Here is a 21,589-nt window from a genome sequence, read left to right as displayed (position 1 = left end):
AAGAAGCTTCTAAGTAGGGGAGAAACAATCAGATTTGTGCTCTGGGAAGATGAGGGTTACAGCCACTACACACACACACACCACACACACACACACACACACACACACGCGCACACACTCACACACACATACACATACATGCACACACACACACCACACACATACCACACACACGCACACCACACATACACACACATACACGCACACACACATGCACACATACACACACCACACATACTACACACCACACACATACCACACACACACACACCACACATGTACACACACCACACACATACACCACACACATACCACACACACACACACCACACACACCACACATACCTCACATACACACACCACACACACACCACTCACACACACTCACACACACACACACACCTTGTGTCAAGGATGTGACAGTTTGGGACTGGATAGAGTGGGCAGAAGGGAACAGAGTGGTCAAGGCAGTTGACTTCTCGATTCTGTTTCCTCACTGACAAAATAAGATGATGTGTCATTGGGTGCTCCGGGCAGCATGGGGATGGAGCACATCCTGTCTCTTCCACATCCAGCCTCTCTTAAGATCCTGTTTTCTTCCAGTGGAGCTGGCCTGAACTTTGGACCTTGTCTTCCAGTAGGAAATCAGTACCCCTCAGGTAAGGGAGGGGCTGTGGGCGGGTACTGGGGCCTGTGCCTGTCAGCGGCCTGGGCTGGGTTCTGAAGGAGGTGGCCAGGGAAGAGGATTTGAATCCTGCAGGGCTGGCTGTCCATTGCTCTGGAGCCTGTGACCGACCTTCAGAGTGTGTGAGCCCCTGTGCCCTGCCCACCTAGTCTATCTGAAGGCTACCCCTGCCTCTCCTACTTCCTCCTTCCTTCCCTCCTCACTCTGCAACCCAGGCTGGCCCAGACCACACCCTCCTCCTGCCTCAGGTCTCTCTCTGGTGGGCTCCAGGCGTTAGACTGGGCCTACCAGTACTGTGAGGTTGTCTGTGGGAGATGGGAGGCTCTAGACAAGCTCTTTGGTGGCCAGTGGGGTGCTCTGTGATAACCTGGACCCCTTCTCTTCCCAACCCCAACAGGAGCTGATCATGGCCTCCAAGCCTGAGAAGAGGGTGGCCTCCTCTGTCTTCATCACCCTGGCACCCCCACGCCGAGACGTAGCCGTGACTGAGGAAGTGCGCCAGGCAGCTTGTGAAGCCCAACCCGCTCGGCCCTGGGAGAGCCTTCCCACAAAGACACCTGGGGCTGCAGTGGGCAGGAGCCCCAAGACCTGGACGCCCCCTGGCAGGACCAATGCCTCACTCTCTGGCGTTCCACCTCAGCTCTCCAATGGAGGTAAGAGAGCGTCCCTAAAGGAACAAGGACAGAACTAGCACCAAGGCAGAGAGGAAAGGGCAGGCGAGGGGCCACTCATTCATCAAACGCTGTCCGAGTGCCAGGCCGACTCTGGAACCCAGCTGCCTGCGCCTGACTCATCTCCTTCTCGGCTCTGGGATGTTGCAGGTCCCTTAGCCTCCCTGTGCCTCAGTTTCTCAGCAATAAGACCCTTATAAATGTAATATGTCACAGAAAAACTTCAAAGTATAGTTATGAAAATTAAGAGCATTAGTACAGGACCGGCAAGATGGCTCAGCCGGTAAAGTTGCTCGCTGGACAAGTGTAAGGACCTATGTTCAATACCCGGAACCTACCCAAAGATGGACAGACAGATCAACTCCTGCAAGTTGTCCTCTGACCTCCACACGTACACACGCGCACACACACAGAGAGAGATATACATGCACGTAGATATGCACATACACACACATGTACATGGATACAGATACACACATGCACACAGATACACCCATATACACAGACACATGTGTGTACACAGATAGATACACACATGCGCACGCACACACACATATACATACATGCACACTAAGAACTGGCAAAATCTTTTCAAATGTCAAAAGAGCAAGCACCTAGCCGGGTAGTGGTGGCGCACGCCTTTGATCCCAGAACTTGGGAGGCAGAGGCAGGTGGATTTCTGAGTTCGAGGCCAGCCTGGTCTACAGAGTGAGTTCCAGGACAGCCAGGGCTACACAGAGAAATCCTGTCTCGAAAAACCAAAAAAAAAAAAAAAAAAAGAGAGCAAGCACCATAATGGAGCCTGGTGCCATCAAGGTGGAGAAGTGACTCTGTGGGGAGCTCCTTGAGGTGGCTCCTCTGAGGCCTCTGCTGGATGGGGACATGGGAAACAGATGCAAAGGCCGAGGCTGAAATGAGCTCCAAGGGCCTGGAAGACCCTTACTTACTCTTACTCTTACTCTTACTCTTACTCTTACTCTTACTCTAGTTGCGGACGTTGCTGCTGGCCTGCTGTGTGTGTGATTTCTTTCTTGCTGTGTGCATGTGCCTGTGCAAGGAGATTGGTGCACAGCTTGTCCATGTGACTTCTCTCCTTCCGCTCCTCATTTGGGACCTGGGGATTGAACTAGGGTCGCTGGGCTTCGAAGAAAATGTCTTTACAGCCAGGCAGTGGTGGCGCACGCCTTTAATCCCAGCACTTGGGAGGCAGAGGCAGGTGGATCTGAGTTTGAGGCCAGCCTGGTCTACAGAGTGAGTTCCAGGAAAGCCAGGGCAACACAGAGAAACCCTGTCTTGAAAAACAAACAAACAAAAAAAGGTGTGTACCACCACCGCCTGGCAAATTTAATTTAATTTGTGTGTGTGTGTGTGTGTGTGTATGGGAGAAAGAGAGAGAGAGAGAGAGAGAGAGATTATATTAGTAAGGGTTTCTATTGCTGTGAGAAGACACCACAAACACAGCATCTCTTCTAAAGGAAAGCAGTTAACTGGGGCTGGCTTACAGCTTTGGGGGTTCAGTCCATCGCTGTCCTGGCAGGAGGCATGGTGGCACGCAGGCATACAGACATGGTGCTGGGAGGAAACTGAGTTCTACATGGGGATCAGCAGGTGGCAGGAAGACTGTGAGCCACTGGGCCTGGCATGAGCTTCTGAAACCTGGAAGCCCTCCACCAGTGACACGCTTCCTCCAACAAGGCCACACCTAATAGTGTCCATCCCTGCCTGCCTCAGGCTCCTGAGTGCTGGGGTTAAAGGGATGGGCCACCACCTCCCAGCATCTTGTAATTAACTTCTCTTTCTCTCTCCTCATCCTTTTCCATTCGTTGGATTGATCCCAAGGCTGCCGAGCCACAGTGCACCTCCTCAGCTGTACCCCAGGCTGGCACTCACTGTAGCTCAGGCTGGCACTCACTGTAGCTCAGCTCTACCCCTGGCCTGGCCAGTATGAAGCTCTTGCTTTGATCCCCAGACCACAAAACCAAACAAACAAACAAACAAACAAACACTATTTTTCATTCAAAGCGTTCTTTTGGTTTTATATTTATTTTATTTTTACTTATGTACAGGTGTCCTGTATGTGTGTTCAAATGAGTGCAGGCATTCATGGAGGGCCGAGGTGAGCCCCTCTGGAGCTAGTTACGGCTGCTTGTGAGCCTCCTGATGTGGGAGCTGGGAAACTGAGCTTGGATCCTCTGCAATGGCAGTAGTCACTAACCACTGAACCACCTCTGTAGCCCCCATTTAAAAAAATTTTTTTTAAATGTATTTATTTTATGTGTATGGATGTGTTTGCCTGCATGTTTGCCTGTGCTAGAAAAAGGTACTGGACACCCTGGAGTTATAGACAGTTGTGAGCTACCATGTAGATTCTGGAAATTGAACCCCAGACCCCTGGAAGAATAGCCAGTTCATTTAAACACTGAGCCACCCCACCAGCCCCAGATTTACTTTATTTTTATTTGTGTATATATGTATACATTTGCATGTGGGTTTTCTCTGTATGTGGGTTTGTGCAAGTGTGTGTGCAGTACCCCCACGGACCAGAAGAGGGCGCAGGATCTGGAGCTAAAGTGATTTTTGAGTTGCCTGACATGGTGCTGAGAGTTAAACTCAGATCCTCTGTAAGAGCAGTAAGCAGCATATTGTTAGGTTTTTATCTTAATGTGTGTGTGTGTGCGTGTGTGCGTGTGTGTGTGTGTGTGTGTGTGTGTGTGTGTGGTTTTTTTGGTTTTTGGTTTTGTTTTGCTTTTTTGAGACAGTATCTATTTATAAACCCCTGGCTGTCCTGGAACTTTCTCTGTAGACCAGTCTGGCCTTGAACTCACAGAGATCACTGGCTTCTGCTTCTGAGTGTCAGGATCAAAAAGTGTGCTGCAGTACATCTAGCTCTGAGTTTGTTTTAAAGATATGTTTATTTTTACTCATGTATATGTGTGCTTTGCCTATACATATGCCTAATGACTCTGGAAGCCAGAATTGGGCATTGAATCCTCTGGGATTACAGACAGTTGTGAGCTGCCATGTGGGTGCTAGGAACCCAACCTGAGTAATTGTAAGACAGCAAGTGTTCTTGACTAATGAACCATCTCTCCAGCCCCAATTGTTAGGGTTCTGAGAAACTCCCGGGCTGACTTCCATATTGGCTAGACTAATTTACATCCCACTGGCGGTGTGTGAGGCCTCCATCAGAGAGCTGGGGGTGGCAGAGTCCCACTTAAATCCCAGTATTCAGGAGACAGAGGTAGGTGGGGCTCTACGAGTTTGAGGCTGCCCTGTCTATATAGTGAGTTCTAGGACAGCCAGGGCTATGTAGAGAGATGCTGTTCCCCGCTCCCCCAAAAAGGGAGGAGGGTCCTATCAGCCCAACCCACGGCTGTTTTCTCAGCCTTGGCTACAGTCTTGGCCATACCACCCTGAAGGTGCCCATCACATCTGAGCTCTGGCTTTGGGTCAGCTGCTCAATGTAACCAAATCATCACCTGTCCGTCATCCCCCTGACAAGAGCCATAGGGTTTGAGGCTCACTTTCCAAAGAAGCAATTTAAGATTCAAAGACTTGATGCTCTTGCCTAAGGACCCACAGCAAGCCAGGGACAGCAGCAGTTCAGGGTGGACTGGAGCCAGACCTGAACTTTTACCCACTGTTGCTTGGCCTTCTGGGTGAGTAGATCTGCCTCACGCCCTGTGGGACTCTGGGCAACCCATCTCTTTTCCCTTTGTAGGATGCTACCCCCCACCTCCTTCCCTGAATGATGAGGACTTAGACCTCCCGCCTCCTCCACCGCCCCCTTCTGCCTACCTGCCTCTCCCAGAAGAGGAGCCTCCCATCCTGCCTGGGACGTCGCTCATTTCTGACTTGGAGCAACTGCACCTGCCTCCACCCCCACCTCCACCCCCACTACAGGTAAACTACGAGTGTCTCCAAGCCTCCTCAGCCAGGGAGTGGGGAGCTCCCCAGCATTACCTAAGTGGAGTGGCTTTGGTTCCTTCCACTTGAAGGCTATCAGTCTTCAAAGCCCTTCCGAGTTCCAAAGCTGGTAGAAAGTGGAATTTTCAGAGTCCCTGGTGAGACAAGTCCCCCAGCTCCTTTGTTCCCTTCTGCTCCAGGACGTGTCTTAGTTCTGACCCAAATCTCCACACTGCCTAAGAAGCCAATCACCCTGCCCTTCATAGACCGGGTGGTCAACGTGAGTGGTGTGCTGGGTCAAGGTCTCTGTTACCTCTAACCTTTGGTTGGGACACTTCACACCCAGGATGTCCTTAGAAACAGGAGTCAAACTGGTCCTGGGTGCAGGGCTGTAATTCCACATACTGAGGGGTCTGGGGCAGGCCGATCACAAGACGTAGCCTGTGCTACAAAGTAAGTTCAAGGCCAGTCTAAGCAACTGCCTGAGACCCTATGTGGAACTAAAAGGAAGAAAGAAGGAGCTAGAGAGATGGCTCAGTGGTTAAGAGCCATCTTAACCACTTCTCTTCCTGAGATCCCAGCAACCACATGGTGACTCATGCCCATCTGTAATGGGATCTGACGCCCTCTTCTGGTGTGTCTGAAGACAGCTAGAGTGTGCTCACATACATACAATAAATACATCTTTAAAAGGAAGAAAGAAGATTGGGGAGAGAGTTCAAAGGGAGAGAGAATCCTTGAGTAAGAGACGGAGAGAGCCCCAGGCACAGAGCAGGAAGGCTCTGGCTCTTGCTACCATAACCTTCCTGTTGAGCTATAAAAGCTGAGCACTTGCTTCTCCAGTCTCGGTTTCCTCATCTGTCAAATGGGACTAATCGCCGGGCCGTAGTGGTGCACGCCTTTAATCACTTTACGCACTTGGGAGGCAGAGGCAAGTGGATTTCTGAGTTTGAAGCCAGCCTGGTCTACAAAGTGAGCTCCAGGACAGCCAGGGCTATACAGAGAAACCCTGTCTTGGAAAAAAAAAAAAAATGGGACTAATCATACGTGCAAACCCTCCAGACAAAGAGTCAAGATGGGAGGATCTATGGGAGGACGTAGTAGGATCCCCACCGTCTCTCCCTTCTCCTCATCCGCATCCCCACCCACCAGGCTCCATCCAAGGGATCTTCTACCCAGCCTCCACCTGCTCAGGTCAGACCCTCGGAAGAGGAGCTGCCTCCCCCTCCAGAAGAGCCTGTCACTCTTCCAGAGAGAGAAGCGTCCACAGGTATGGCTGCAAATTTGCTCTCCAGCTCTCCTGGGGTCAGAATGGGCTTCTCATGGCAAGTGTGGGAGAATAGGGTTTCTCAGGTTGTCTATATAGCGTGTAACCACTGAATCTCCATTGCAGCCATGTGCTTGCTTCTGCTTGGTTGATGATTATTTTCAGATAGGGTCACATGTAGTCCAGGGTAGCCTTGAATTCGATATGTAGTCAAGGATGACCTTTTTCCCACCTGCCTCACCCCTTGAGTGCTAGGATTGCAGGTGTGTGCCACTGTGCTTGGTTCATATGGTACTGTAGATAGAAGCCGGCACTTCATCCACACTAACTAACCAAACTACATCCCTAACCTTCCTACCTTCCTTCCGTTCTGAGACAAGGTTTCTCTGTGTAGTCCTGGCTGAACATCACTAATCCATGTTTGTTTTGAGGTCTCACTGTAACCAGATCTGGATTTCAACTTGAGATCCTCCTGCCTCAGCCTCCTGACTGTCAAGATTGTAGACATGGTCTTCTAAAAATTCTTTTTCAGCTGGGCGGTGGTGGCACATGCCTTAAATTCCAGCACTTGGGAGGCAGACACAGGCAGATTTCTGAGTTCGAGGCCAGCCTGTTCTACATAGCAAGTTCCATGCCACCTAGGGCTACACAGTGACACCTTTTTCTTCCTCTCCATTACCCTCAACCCCCCCCCACACACACACACAGTTTCTAATATTCTAATTTTGCCTTTTGAGCTTTGCGGCTGTTCTTTGTTGCTGGTTTTCCAAGTCATCTCTGAGCGCGTTTCCCATCAGAATATGCAGTGGCTCCTAGCCCCACACCCCTTTTTAAGGCTGTGTGACATTCCTCAGGAACATAGACATGATGGATTACACAGCCGCCTCCTGATGGATTTGTAGATGGTTTCTCACCGTGAATGCACCGAGCTGAGTCACCTCACCAGGTTATTTCACTGTGTGTGGGGTTTTCTGGGGTAAATTCCTAGAAGAGGAACTAACCTATAAAAAGGTTGGTGGTTTAAGCTTTGTATTTTTGTCAAATCACCTTCCTTAGTCATCCCAGCCTACGTGCACCCACCAGCAAGTTCCAGCTGTTTTCCAGAAGGCTCTACAGCATTTGTGTGCCTTGTTTACTGTAGCCAGGAAGTGCTTACTCAGAGCTCTGCCCCAGGCGCTGAAGACACAGTTGAGTCTAGTCAAGTGTCCTCCTTCCGGGGCCAAGTAGAGAGACAGAGGGCAAATGTTTTCCTAAGTTTGTTATTTATCATTTGACTTAAGGTAGATTGTAGCTATCTTTTTGCTACTTTGTGGCTTCTTCTTTCTTCCACCCTTCTCTACTCTTTACACCCCAACAGTTGGTAAGAGAGAAAGGATAGAGGGGAAAGGAAAGAGGTCTCTGAATACAGTCAGGGGTCGGAAAGGGGGTGACCTTACTGTTACACTACTTCCTGCGCTAAGCCCGACTCTGAGTTCCTTGGGACAAGTTTGATTTTTACTGTCAGGATCTCCAATTTCTTCTTATTTCTTCTCTGTGCAAGACTACTTAACAAAGCACACACAGCAACAACCTATCACTAGAGGCCCTAGCATTTATATACCCTCTGAACAGTTCCCAGAATTCCCGGCATAGAAACAACTGGCAAAATCACACCTCTGCTAGAGCTGGAGGCAAATCATAATCAGCTGCTTCGGTCAGTCAAAGCACACCTGAGAGCAAAATGAAAACATTCCCATAATGCTTTTGTGTTTTTCAAAGAAACCAAAACCCCAAAATTGTTACAACGATACATTTTTGCCACTCACAAATTTTTTTTGTTTTGTTTTTTATTTCTTTTTTTGTTGTTTTTTGAGACAGGGTTTCTCTGTGTAGCCCTGGCTGTCCTGGAACTCACTCTGTAGACCAGGCTGGCCTCGAACTCAGAAATCCTCCTGCCTCTGCCTCCCAAGTGCTGGGATTAATGGTGTGTGCCACCACTGCCTGGCTTGATATTTATTTATTTATTTATTTATTTATTTATTTATTTATTTATTTTGGTTTTTCAAGACAGGGTTTCTCTGTGTAGCCCTGGCTTTCCTGGAACTTATTGTGTAGACCAGGCTGGCCTTGAACTCAGAAATCTGCCTACCTCTGCCTCCTAAGTTTGATTTTTTTTTTAAAGGTACAGTCTTACAGTGTAGCCCAGGCTAGCCTGGAATTCTGTCCTCCTACATCAGCCTTCAGAGTGCTAAGATTACAAGTATGAGCCGTTAGACCCAGCATCAGAATCTCTTAGGGTTTCTTTTGATTTTGCTTTGCCATTTTTTTTTTTTTTCCAGACAGGGTTTCTCTGTGTAGCCCTGGCTGTCCTGGAACTCACTCTATAGACCAGGCTGGCCTCGAACTCAGAGATCTGCCTGCCTCTGCCTCCCAAGTGGCAAGATCAAAGTGTGACCATTGCCTGACTAAGCCTATTTTTTAAAATGTTATTCTCACCTGAAATTATAATTAGTGTAGAAATGTTGTAAATTAGGAGAATGACTATTTTTAATTATGTGTGCCTGTGTATGTCTAAATGGGTATGTGCACGTGAATGCATTATCCTCAGAGTCCAGAAGAGGATCCCTGGACTTGCCGGTAGGTGTGAGCTGACTGATGTGGGTAGGGGCAATTGAACTCAGGTCCTCTGGAAAGCAGTATGTGTGCTTAAGCAATTATCCATTTCTTCAGCTCCTCTCTTAGCATTCTTTTGACTTCAGTTTTTACATAAAGATCGTGACAATCCGGATCCTCTGGGTGTTGTCATCACCACAGTCCCCTGAACTCTCTTGGAGATGATAAGCTCAAGGCCAACTCTCCTTTCTTTTCTTCTCTCTCTCCCCGCTTTCTCTGTAGACCAGGCTAGCCTGGGATTATAGATGTGCATCACTAGCTGTGCATAGAGGCTAGCAGATCTCTCTAAGTTTGAGGCCAGCCTGGTGTAACTAATGAGTTCCAGGACACTCAAGGCTACATAGTGACACCCCACTCTGAAAATAACAACAATAAAAAAAAGGTGTGTATCCTGGCCCCCAGTACTGTGCCTTTGATTTTAGCTTCCCAGACACTGTTCACCGTCCTGTGTGATGCCTATGGTAATAAATAGACCCTAAGTTATCAGTTGAGGAAGCCTCTGAGGCTGGGCCCTAGACACACCGGGACATCATATCCCGGGTGGTGATTGGATACTGCCTTCCTGGGCTTGCTGACCGCCTCCGTCTCCCCTACCCCAGATGTCTGTGGTTTCTGTCACAAGCCCGTGTCCCCTCGAGAGCTGGCTGTTGAGGCCATGAAGAGGCAGTACCACGCCCAGTGTTTCACCTGTCGTACCTGCCGTCGCCAGTTGGCTGGGCAGAGATTCTACCAGAAGGATGGGCGCCCGCTGTGCGAACCCTGCTACCAGGTACTCCCCTGCATGTACCCCCCCGCCCCCGTTGCACCCACTGAGCGCAGAGCATTGGATCCCTTACAGACCTCCTAAGAGATTGGACACCATGAACCCATTTCACGGCTGAGGAAGCTGAGACTCAGAAAGGAGAAATCTTAACCAAGCAGGATTAGGTTCCTGTGGCTGCTATTAATGCTTGCATCCGTTTCCATAGCAACAGCGAAGCCAAAAAGATGTATTTGGTTGAGAGGTTCCAGTTCCCAGTAAGATGGCCTTGCCAGTTTGAGCCTGTGGTGAGGCAGTTCATCATGGTATGGGCTTCAGGAGGACAAAATGGCTCCCTCATGGCCAGTAAACAACAAAGAGGAAGGGACGGTACTGTACCCCAATAACATGGACCGCCGTTAGGTCCTGCCTCCCAGTGGCTCCCCCACCTCCCTACAGCGCCCCCTGGAGCCCAGGCCTCATGGGCAGATGGAGAGCATTCCAAACAATTGAACAGTTTGGTGCCTTCAAACACTTCATATTTCTTTCTCATAGTTAAGGGGGCTATCAGCTCAAAAATCAATTTCCTTAAGCTCAAATCAAGATACCTCCTCTTCTTGCTCTTCAGGCTCTAGAGGAGGTAGCATTTGCTTGCCTTTTTAGTTTTGGTTGGTTGGTTTGGGTTTGGTTTGGTTTAGTGTTTTGTCTTTGTTTGGGGGGGGGTTGTTTTTGTTTTTTGGTTGTTTTTGGTTTTTTGCTTTTTAAGGTTTCTCTGTGTATCCCTGGCTGTCCTGGAGCTCGCTTGGTAGACCAGGCTAGCTTGGAACTCAGAGATCTACCTGTCTCTGCCTCCCTCCCTGGTGCTGGGATTAAAGGCGAGTGCCATCACACCAGACTGCTTTTAGGGGTTGGGGGTGGGGTTGAGACTGAAACAGAGGGGAGGGTGATCTTGAGACCTCCTCCCCAACTTATGAGTAATGAGTCAGCTATGATGGTGTCCGTGTGTTCCGAGCATTCAGAAAGCTGAGGCAGGATGAAGAGGTTAAAGATCCAGAGTTATAGAGGCAGACCCTGCCTCAAAAAAAAAAAAAAAAAAAAAAAAAAAAAAAAAAAAAGCAAAGAATCGGGATACCATTCATTGGTAGTAGTGTTGAACGTGTAAGGATTTGTTAAGGGGGCTGGGTATGGGTATGGCAGCATACGCCTGAAATCTAAACACTTGTGGGTAGAGGCAGGAGATTCAGGAGTTCACAGTCGTACCTAATTACATAATCTAACCTGGCCTACATGACACACTACATTATCTCAAAACCAGCCAAAAAATTGTGTGTGTGTCTGTGTCTGTGTGAGGTGAGTGTGTGTGTGTCTGTCTGTGTCTGTGTGTGCATGTGTATGTGTGTCTGTGTGTGTGTCTGTGTCTGTGTGAGTGTGCATGTGTGTGTGTGTGTGTGTGTGAAAATTTTGTTAAGCTAGTCTCCAGGCTGAGCACGTGCTTCAGTGGCAGGGTGCTTATGTGGCACACCAAAGGTCTTGACTTCAGTCCCTAGTACTGAAGTTCTGAAGAAAGAAGGAAGGGAGGAAAGAAAGATAGAAAGATAAAGACAGAGGGGGCGGGCGACACCCGCCCTGGTTCAGGCAGGTTTGTGGGTTGGCCTAAGCAGAGGCTTTCTGCCCCAGGATACTCTGGAGAAGTGCGGCAAGTGCGGAGAGGTGGTCCAAGAGCAGGTCATCCGGGCTCTGGGCAAGGCCTTCCACCCACCCTGCTTCACCTGCGTGACCTGTGCCCGCTGCATCAGCGATGAGAGCTTCGCGCTGGACAACCAGAACCAGGTGTACTGTGTGGCTGACTTCTACCGGTAGGAAGGACAATGTGGGGCTTTGGGAGTGGCCAGGGCGGGGCGGGGCGGGGCGGGGCGGCAGGGCCAGGCCAGTACTCTCTCTCTCCTGTGCTGACTGAAGCCTGTTAGCTTCCCCACCTAATTCACAGGGCGTGTGCTGGAGGCGTTGAGTCCCTGAGCTCGGACAGACCCCTCCTCATCTGAGGTGCTCCACGGAATCCTCAGACTTTTTCTTTCTTTCTTTGTGTAACAGCTCTGGCTGTCCTGGAACTCACTCTGTATAACAGACCAGGCTGGCCTTGAACTCACAGAGATCTGACTGCCTCTCCGAGTCTCTTGAGGGCTGCCGCCACATGTGTCTAATCTTCAGGCTTTTTATGGCTAGGGAGTACAGTGAAAGAGTACGTTTTAGCAGAAGTGGAAACTGAGGCACACAGTTCCCGAGGTGAAATGAAGCTTCCATTTAAGGAATTGATTTGGGAACTGATAGAGTGCCTGCCTAGCACATACTGGGTTTCATTTCCCAGCACCACATAACATGCTGTGCTGAAACACACCTGTAATCCCAGCATTCCAGAGGGTCAGAAGGTCATCCTTGGCTACCCTATCAAGTTCAAGGCTAGCCTAGGCTATATGAGACCCTGTCTTAAGAAAAATTACAGGACCAGGAGAAATGGCCCAGGGGTTAAGAGCAATGGCTGCTCTTCCAGAGGACCTGGGTTCAACTCCCAGCACCCACCTGACAACTGTCTGTAACTCCAGTTCCAGAGGATCTGACACTCGCACACAGACATTCATGTAGGCAAAACACCAGTGTATGTGAAATAAAAATAAATTAATTAATTTATAAAACTAACTTTTATAGGAAAATAAAAAGGACTTGATTAGGGACCTTGCTTTCAGACCCTAGGTCATGTCCTCTCTCCTGGGAAGTAGAGAGATGGGAAGTGTATGTGCATATACACACACATATATATGTATATATATGATATATGTGTATATGTATGTGTATATATATGTATATATAAGGGAGACTACTCATGCTTTGCCCCTATTTGAAAATAAAGAGATGGAGCATGGTGGTTCATGCTTCACGATACTGCACATGTGTGGTCAACCTGGACTGTAAAGTCCTGTCTTGAAAGATAAATAAACGGCGGTGGTAGCACACACTTTTAATCCCAGCACTTGGGACTTTTCTTCTTTTTAAATTAAGCAAAGTACAAGATAATGGATGGTCTGCAACACTCATCTCAGTCCGACACTTCCCAGGCAAATACTGGCCTCTGGCTAATTGCACACTGGGAAGCTGGATTTATGGCACTGACCCCTCCTCCCACCCCTGCTGGGAAGGGTAGACATCATTGGCTGCCGCAGATGCGATCGCCTAGCAACCTCGGGGGCAGAGGCACTGGGCGGGGAGGGGTGAACTGCAGCCTCACACCTTCAGCCAGCTGATTCCTTTGTTTGTGTGAGTAGCTGACTTTGCTTGCGTGTGCTTCCCCTCTGTCTAGGAAATTCGCCCCTGTGTGCAGCATCTGTGAGAATCCCATCATCCCCCGAGACGGGAAGGACGCCTTCAAAATCGAGTGCATGGGAAGGAATTTCCACGAGAACTGTTACCGTTGTGAGGTGAGTGGAGCTGAGGTGAACTGCTGTGGCTGTGGGCAGCCCAGCGCCGCCATCTCTCCTGCTCTCTGCCCTCAGCAGACACTGGGGAATGTGGAGATAAAAACACGTGTCCAGCGGGATGGTGATGGCGCACGCCTTTGATCCCAGCACTCCGGAGGCAGAGGAAGGCGGATCTCTGAGGCTAGCCTGGTCTACAGAGCAAGCCCCAGGACAAGCCAGGAAAGCACAGAGAAATCAACCACGTCTCAAAACAAAAAACAAAAAACAAACCAACCACACACGGCTATATATCAGAATTCACCGTGTGCTCACTTCGATTACTATTGGAGAGACTGTGTTCCAGGATGGGTGGTGACAGCATCGTTAGCAAATGATAGCCCTGGGCTATCACTCTGCCTCCTGGTCCTGCCTTTACTTTCTTTTCTGAGTGCTGGCACAGCACATGGGCACAGTTGGCTCAGGTTTACATCCTTAGAAGCCCCAAAAGTAGACCCCATTGTGGGAGGGCATACTGCTCCAGGAAAGCTCCTGGTTGGCCAGGTATAGATCTGTTGCTCTAAGTGCCATAATCAAGAGCAGATTGGTTGAGGGAAAGATCCATCATTAAGGGAAATCCAAGCAGGAACCTAGGGCAGAAACCATGGAAGAATGCTGCCTACAGGCCCAAACCCTCTCACTCTGGCATCTGTTCAGGAAGATTTCTTACACAGCCCAGGGTCCCCTGCCTCAGGATGGCACTGCCTGCAGTGAGCTGGGCTCTCCTGCATCAATTAGCAATCAAGAGAACGTCCCCACAGACCTGCCACGGGCTGATCTGATCTGAGCGGTCCCCCAACTGAGACTCCTACAGAGAGAGAACCCTGAGCTGTGTCAAGTTGGCAGGTGAAGGTACTATATCGCCTGAGCCTATCACAGGGTCTGGGAGCTGATGATGTGCTAGGACTGACAACCCCTGGGGCCCGAAAACAGAACCCCTGAAACAGGTCTGTCCATCCCTCCACCACACACACACACACACACACACACACACACACACACACACAAGAACTCACTATGTAGCCCTGGCTAGCCTTGAACTCATTACAAAGACCAGGCTGACCTCAAACTCATAAAGATCCTCCTGCTTCTGCCAGCTCTGTGGTAGGATTAGAGTGTGCACCTGGTGACACCTGGCCTCAGAACAGGTTTTGGCTACCACATTCAGAGAGAAAGGGATGCTGGGCAGGCTCAGACCTTAGTGGGCTCCAGTAAAAGCCGGTATAAATGGGCTTTAGGGTCCAGTGAGATGGCTTAGTGGACAAAGGTGCTTTCCACCAGGCCTGACTACCTAAATTCAATCTCTGTGACCCACAAGGTAGAATGAAAGGACCAACTTTGGGGCTGGAGAGATGGCTCAGCGGTTTAGAGCTCTGGTTGCTCTTCCAGAGGTCTTGAGTTCATTTCCCAGCAACCACATGGTGGCTCACAACCATCTGTAATGAGATCTGGTGCCCTCTTCTGGCATGCAGGAGTATATGCAGATAGAGCACTCATATAAAATAACTTTTTTTTTATTTTTTTTTTTATTTTTTTATTTTCCAGACAGGATTTCTCTGTGTATCCCTGGCTGTCCTGGAACTCACTCTGTAGACCAGGCTGGCCTCGAACTCAGAAATCCGCCTGCCTCTGCCTCCCAAGTGCTGAGATTAAAGGCGTGCGCCACCACCGCCTGGCTAAAATAAGTTTTTAAAGAGAAAGACAGAACCAAATTCTGCAGGTTGTTCTCTGGTGTCCACTTGCACTGCTGTGGCACAAGCATGTCCACAAATGCCTGTGCAATGAATAAATTAATAAAAAAATGGAACTAGGATTTGAGGAAAGGGGCAGTGGTAGAATCTGTGTAAAGTCTGTGTAGTCTACTAAAACAAAAACAATTTTTACAGCACAGCATTGTGGTCTTTGTGAATCCCAGTGCTGGGGAGGCTGAGGCAGCAGAACTGGGGTTTGAGGGCAGCCTAGAACACACGAGTGAGACCCCTCCTGAGGGAGGGAGGGAGGGAGGGAGGGAAGGAAGGTACTTTCTTAGAGGAGAGAGTATTTAGCCTCTTATATGAGATCCGTCTTATGTGGATGAGTTTGTCAATTGCATAGAGAGGAAAGCAATAACAATAACTAAATCCATTGCAAGTACAAGGACCCAAGTTCAAATCCCCAGAGCCCATGTAAAAGCCAGGCACATACTTGTGATCTCATATAACTGTGATCTCAAGAAGGCTGAGATGGGAAGGGCTAGCTGGTCTTTGGAGCTCTGGCCAGGCCAGCCCATCCTACTTGATGATGTTCCAGGCAGTCCTCAGGAATGACACTCGAAGTTATCCTCCAACTGTGTGCCTGCACAGGAGTACCCCACACAGGAGCCCAGGCACACATGTACACACATGCACACACAAGGAAGGAGGGGAGGGAAGGAGAGGCGAGACAAAGCAGGTTGGGGGGTGATCTACTGTTAGAGGAGCAACACTGAAGACTCAGAAAATGGAAGGTTCTAGGTGTGTCTAGGGTGCAGAAGGCTTAAGGGGTGGGAGATGATGGGGCAGGGAATGGGAGGGTCTGGTGAACACTTCAGGCTGTGGGAAGGGACTCCCTGGGCTGCAATGGGAGGCTGCTTAGAGCTGGTACAGGAAGTGCCAGACAGTGCTTCCACAGGGGCCTGTGATCAGAATGGGGTAGCCCTGACTACAATTTTGTTTTCTCAAGACAGGGTTTCTCCCTTTAATCCCAGCACTTGAGAGGCAGAGGCAGGCGGATTTCTGAGTTTGAGGCCAATCTGGTCTACAAAGAGAGTACCAGGACAGCCAGGGCTATACAGAGAAACCCTGTCTGGAAAAAACAAACAAACAAAAAACAGGGTTTCTCTGTGTGGCCCTGGGCTGTCCTGGAACTCTGTAAACCAGGCTGGACTTGAGCTCACAGAGATCTGCCTGCCTCTGCCTCCCAAATCCTGGGACTAAAGGCATGCACTGGCACCAGCACCCAGCCATCTCGACCTTCTTAATCTTGGGATTGTATTCTTTCCTTCTGCCTGGACCCTGCAGGGATTGTAGTCGGTCCAGCCATGTGGTGCCAAGAATTGCCCTCCCCACCTCCCATTCCCTCCCCGACCCTGCCAGCCCCATAGCTCTAAGCTTTCTATGCTCTGTTGATAAAGACACCTTGGTAGGTTTCTGTGTGTCACCTGCATGGAGAGTCAGGGCCGGGCCTCTCAGCCAGCCAATGAGTAATTTTAAACATTTATTCACTCTTATTTGTTTTAAAAGATAACGCAGAGCCAGGAGGACCTTGGGAGAGAAGCCGATCGCTTTCTTTGGTCTCTGACTTTGTCAGTTGAGTTCAAGGTCCATCTAGCTGATAATGTATCTTGAAAGACCAATTAGGAAGATCCAAGTGCTGCTAGCTCCTCCAGTGCCCTGACAGAGTCCTCCAGGACCAGGCGCTCCTTGAAGCTTGGCAAAGCAAATAACTCCCACTTCCTGCCCACGGTGACTTTGACGGAGGCTGCCTGGTCAGTCAGGATCTGAACTCCAGGAAGTTACATTTCAGTGCGGCCTCTACATTAACCCTATCTTAAACTGACCCTTAAAAACAAACAACCCACAGATATAAATCTCAAACTCTGGTTCCAATTTTCCCATGAGGGAAGAGGGTCTCCACTTACTGCCCCTGGTCTGAGTCTTTTATTAAGGTTGTTGGAAGGGTGGCGGCATTCTTAGAAGTGGAAAGTGCCTTTTGTTGTTGTTGTTGTTGTTGTTTTTGAGACAGGGTTTCTCTATGTAGCCCTGGCTGTCCTGGAACTTACTCTGTAGACCAGGCTGGCCTTGAACTCAGAAATCTGCCTGCCTTTGCTTCCCAAGTGCTGGGGTTAAAGGCGTGTGCTACCACTGCCCGGCTTGGGAAGTGCTTCTTAATTATAAAAGACTGTCATACGCATCACCTTACTAAATCACCACAGTCTTGGGAGATGGCTTATAGTCTCCATTTAAGTTAGAAACGAAAAACAAAAAAAGCAAAAAACACCTGAAGCTGGCATGGTGGCAAACACCTGTCACCCTAGCACTGGGAGGCTGAGGTGGGAAAATTGGGAGATCAGGCCAGCCGGGGGTAGACTTGAGTTTTCCAGAGCATTCTGGGATGTGTGGAGGGAGTCTGTCTCAAAACAAAGCCTGAGCTGTAGGATCAGGAGTTCAAAGTCATCCTTGGCTACACAGTTTGAAGCCAGCTTCAGCTTTAAGATCTTATCTTTAAATGAGGAGAAAGGGGAGAGAAGGAGGGGGAGGGGCTGAGGTTCCCTGGGAAAGCTAGATGCTGGCAGGATCCAGGCCTGGAGACACCCACACGCATGCTTCTGTATTTCCAGGACTGCAGTGTCCTCCTGTCTGTGGAGCCTACCGACCAAGGTTGCTACCCGCTCAACGACCACCTCTTCTGCAAGCCCTGCCATATGAAGCGGAGTGCTGCCGGGTGCCACTGAGAAGTCCCAAAGGCTGGCCCTTCCCTGACTTGGTTTCCCCTCCTGACCTTTCTTGCATACTTTCCCTTTGAACCTCACTGGGCACCAGCACACTGCTCTAAAAATGCATGGGCCTGAGACACGGGGCCTTTGCCTCATAGTACACGGCACCCTCCGGACGTTCCCTCCACTGACCAGGAGGCCCCTCACACCCAGACTGGGACCCTGATATGTTTGCAGAGGGGAGACAGGTCTCGGGATGATGCCGAGGTCTCTGACCAGGATGCCTAGCAGAAGGTGCTGAGACCTGCTCAGCTTAGATTATAGAGCTGAGTTGTTTGAATGCTCCTGCCTTGCTAGTCCAAAAAGTAGTTTTTTTGAAAATGTATAAATCTGTGCTGGACATGGTAGAACATACCGTTAATCTCAGCACTTGGGATGCAGAGGGAGGTGGATTTCTATGTTCTGGGCTAGTCTAATCTACAGAGTAGGTTCTATTTAAAAAATTCAAAATTTGGGGGAGAGGACTCTTTTAATTTTTCTTTTTTTTTTTTTCTTTTTTGGTGGGGTAAAATCAGTAAATACCTTCCCTTGGTTGGGGGTGGGGGCCTGCCAAAATGGCTCAGTGATTAAGAGGACCAGAATTCATTTCCCAGCACCCCCAAGAAGGCTCCTAACTACCTGTCCTGTAACTCCAGTTCCAGGAGATCTGACGTCCTCTGCTGCCTCCCTGGAACCTGAATACGCGTGGTATATACACTTACACTCAGGCACACACACACATACATTTAAAAAAAAAACAGTCTTTAACCATGTCTAATGGCAAGCGCCTTTAATCCCAGTACTTGGGAGGCAGAGGCACGTGGATCCCTGCATTTGAAGGCAGCCAGAGCTACAATCTTTTAAAAACACAAACTGTGGGTTTGGTGGTGCACACCTGTGATCCCAGCGCTTGGGAGAATCACCAGAAGCTTGAGACCTGCTTAGACTTCATAGAACTCCAGATCAGCCCTGGCCGCATTCAGAGACGCTGTCTCAGAAACTAATAATAATAATAATAATAAACCATAAATGCATAGGAACGTGAGGTAGCGGAGATCCAGGCTTCTTGCCTCTGGAGTACATGCTGACTTGAGCTGGGCTGAGGAGGAGAGGGATGAGGGTCAGCAGCTTCCACTTGCTTCCGGACCCTGCTGTGAGCTTGTGAGTGGCTCCCAGATTTGGATTAAGTGCCTCTGATTTGCTTAGGAACAAGTCAAGTTTGGGGCTGAGCCTCCAGATGTTTGGGGCCGTGGCCTCTACAAATACACACACACCCACACCATAAGGAGGCCAGGGAAAGTCACATCTCTTTGGTCACCCCTTTGTACCTCCCGGCCCTCCACTTCAGCTCTACAGCTAGGCTGCCCAAAACCACTGCCTCTGTGAGGCTGCACCTAGACCATTTTTCCTTTTAAAGAAATTCACTTTAGGGCTGGCGAGATGACAGCTGGTAGAGGCACTTGCCTCCAAGTCTGATGGCGGGAGTTCTGTCTCTGGACCCACAGGGAAGGAGAGAACCAATTCCCATAAGTTGTCCTCTGGTTTACACATGCATACCAAGATACATACCTGTGCATACAGGCACACACATCTAATAGAGATAAAATGTAAAGTAGGAAAAAAATCACTTTTGTGCTTTGTAACTTCTAAGGTGCACACAGAAAAATTAAACATATTTTCCTTCCTTGTGTCTTGTTTTGTCTGGAGTGAGGGGAGTTGGTTTCATTTTGGCTTTTGTTTGAGTGAGATAATGTCTTGAGTATCCCAGGTTGGCCTTGAATAACTATATAGTCCCAAATTGCCTTGACGTCATAACCGTTGTCTCCACCTCCTGTATGCTGGGATTATGTTTCTAGGAATCGAACCCAGAGCTACATGAGGCTTTGTTTTAAATATATGGGTGGCTGAGGGTGTGGCACAGTGATTTGAGTACATTTAGCATGTACTTGAGACACTGGCTTCTGTCCCCAGTATCAAATATGTGTGTGTGTTTATGTGTGTATATATATATAATTAATGTATACATACATATATATATATGAATGAATTAAAGGGAAGCTGCTAAAGTGGTGACGTGCATCGGGACTCCTGTGAGGGACATGCATTCCCCCGCTTGTGGGGGTCCTGGGAAACCAGCCAGTACTTAGCAAGCTTCAGGCTCTGGGCTCCATCAAGGCAGATGTGGCTGTGGCGTACAGCCGCTAGGGGGCAGCATGAGCCAGCGCGTTGATACTGGGTGCCAAGGTTCTCTGGCTTCTCATCAGCCGAGCAGAATGCTCATCCGGCACGTTCACCCGCAGAGGCAGAGAGAGAAAACATCGCGAAAGAGTGACGTGGTCATGAAACTTTTCCACCTGTCTCAGGAATGCGTCCTCTCGGAAGAAGACCTGCAGCAGCGGAGATTAAGCGCCTCGTTGGCCCAAACTCTCACCTGCTAGGAGGGGACGCCCAGAAACTCAAAAATGACACCTGGGAACTTGGACTCTGAACAAAGGGCCATCAGGAGTTGCAGGGGAGCCCTGAATTTGCCCATGGTCCTGTGCCAGGGTCCCTCTCGCCTGAGACCACACCCAGGTGCTTGGACTATGACCTCACTAGCATGTGCCTGCCCCTCCAGTAGGGCCTGCTACTGCCTACTCAACCAGGCCGACCTTCAGAAGGGACTAGGCGATGGCAGAGCAGGCCTAGGCACGCTGAAGTCCCGGAAGTGGAGGTAGTTTAAGGATATTTTTAAGGATATAGTAAGTACCAGGTTTACCTGAAGTACAAAAAAAAAAAAAAAAAAAAAAAAAAAAAAAAAAAGGCCTGCAAGATGGCTCAGTGGGCAAAGGCTCTGTCACAATGCCTGACTGTCAGAGTTCAGATTCCCCACACTGCATAAATCAGGGTTGATAGTGCCTGACTGTAGTCCAGTACTTGGGCGATGAGGCAGGAGGATCAGAACTTCAAGCTCATTATAGAATCTTTTTTTTTTTTTCAAGACAGGGTTTCTCTGTATAGCACTGACTGTCCTGGAACTCACTCTGTAGACCAGGCTGGCCTCAAACTCAGAAATCCACCTGCCTCTGCCTCCCAAGTGCTGGAATTAAAGGCATGCGCCACCACCGCCCGGCTCATTGTAGAATCTTGAGGCCAGCCTGCGATGCATGAGACCGTATTTCTAAACACCCAAACAAATAAATAAATGGACAAAAACCTGAAGGTTGTTTGATTATATTTTTTTAATTTATTTTTATTTTATGTGTATGGGTGTTTTGCCTGCAAGCATATCTATGCACCTTGTGCTTTGAGAGACAAGAAGAGGATACCAGAGCCCCTAACACTAGAAAGAATTACAGGACACTGTGAGCCACCAAGTGGGTGCTGGGACTTGAACCTGGGTCCTCTGGACGAAGAGCTCTTGCTTAGGTCCCTCGTCTCATCTTTCTCCTGGAGCTCCTACTCTGTGTCTTGTGATTGCTGGATTGTTCATTTTTAGGACTGGAGGGATGCTTCAGCAATAAAGATTACAGGCGGCCTTTGCAGAGGACCTGGGTTCAGTTCCGGGCACTCATATAACATCTACTCCAGTGCCAGGGGAGCGAGCACCCTCTTCGGAGGCTACTGCACCCATGTGGTATCGGTGAGCTCACAGGCAAGTACACACATACACATGAAAATAAAAACAGATT

The 21,589-nt window shown here is 49.2% G+C and overlaps 1 protein-coding gene across 4 annotated transcripts in view; it reads left to right on the top strand.

The window, feature by feature from the left end:
• Fblim1 (filamin binding LIM protein 1) overlaps nt 1-19,603 on the top strand; it is a 25,404-nt gene extending 5,801 nt beyond the window's left edge. For all 4 annotated transcript variants that reach the window (XM_031379345.1, XM_031379343.1, XM_031379342.1 and 1 more), the window contains exons 2-9: nt 604-659; nt 1,083-1,338; nt 5,078-5,259; nt 6,415-6,532; nt 9,781-9,950; nt 11,598-11,776; nt 13,273-13,390; nt 17,784-19,603. In XM_031379345.1, the coding sequence (XP_031235205.1) occupies nt 1,092-1,338; nt 5,078-5,259; nt 6,415-6,532; nt 9,781-9,950; nt 11,598-11,776; nt 13,273-13,390; nt 17,784-17,897 (1,128 nt within the window). In that variant the 5' untranslated portion in view covers nt 604-659; nt 1,083-1,091 and the 3' untranslated portion in view covers nt 17,898-19,603. The remainder of the gene's footprint in view (nt 1-603; nt 660-1,082; nt 1,339-5,077; nt 5,260-6,414; nt 6,533-9,780; nt 9,951-11,597; nt 11,777-13,272; nt 13,391-17,783) is intronic.
• Nucleotides 19,604-21,589: the final 1,986 nt, after the last annotated feature.

The sequence above is a fragment of the Mastomys coucha genome, unplaced genomic scaffold, assembly GCF_008632895.1.
Source record: "Mastomys coucha isolate ucsf_1 unplaced genomic scaffold, UCSF_Mcou_1 pScaffold18, whole genome shotgun sequence".
In the NCBI taxonomy this organism is placed as follows: domain Eukaryota; kingdom Metazoa; phylum Chordata; class Mammalia; order Rodentia; family Muridae; genus Mastomys; species Mastomys coucha.
This window is presented reverse-complemented; position numbering and strand designations above follow the sequence as displayed.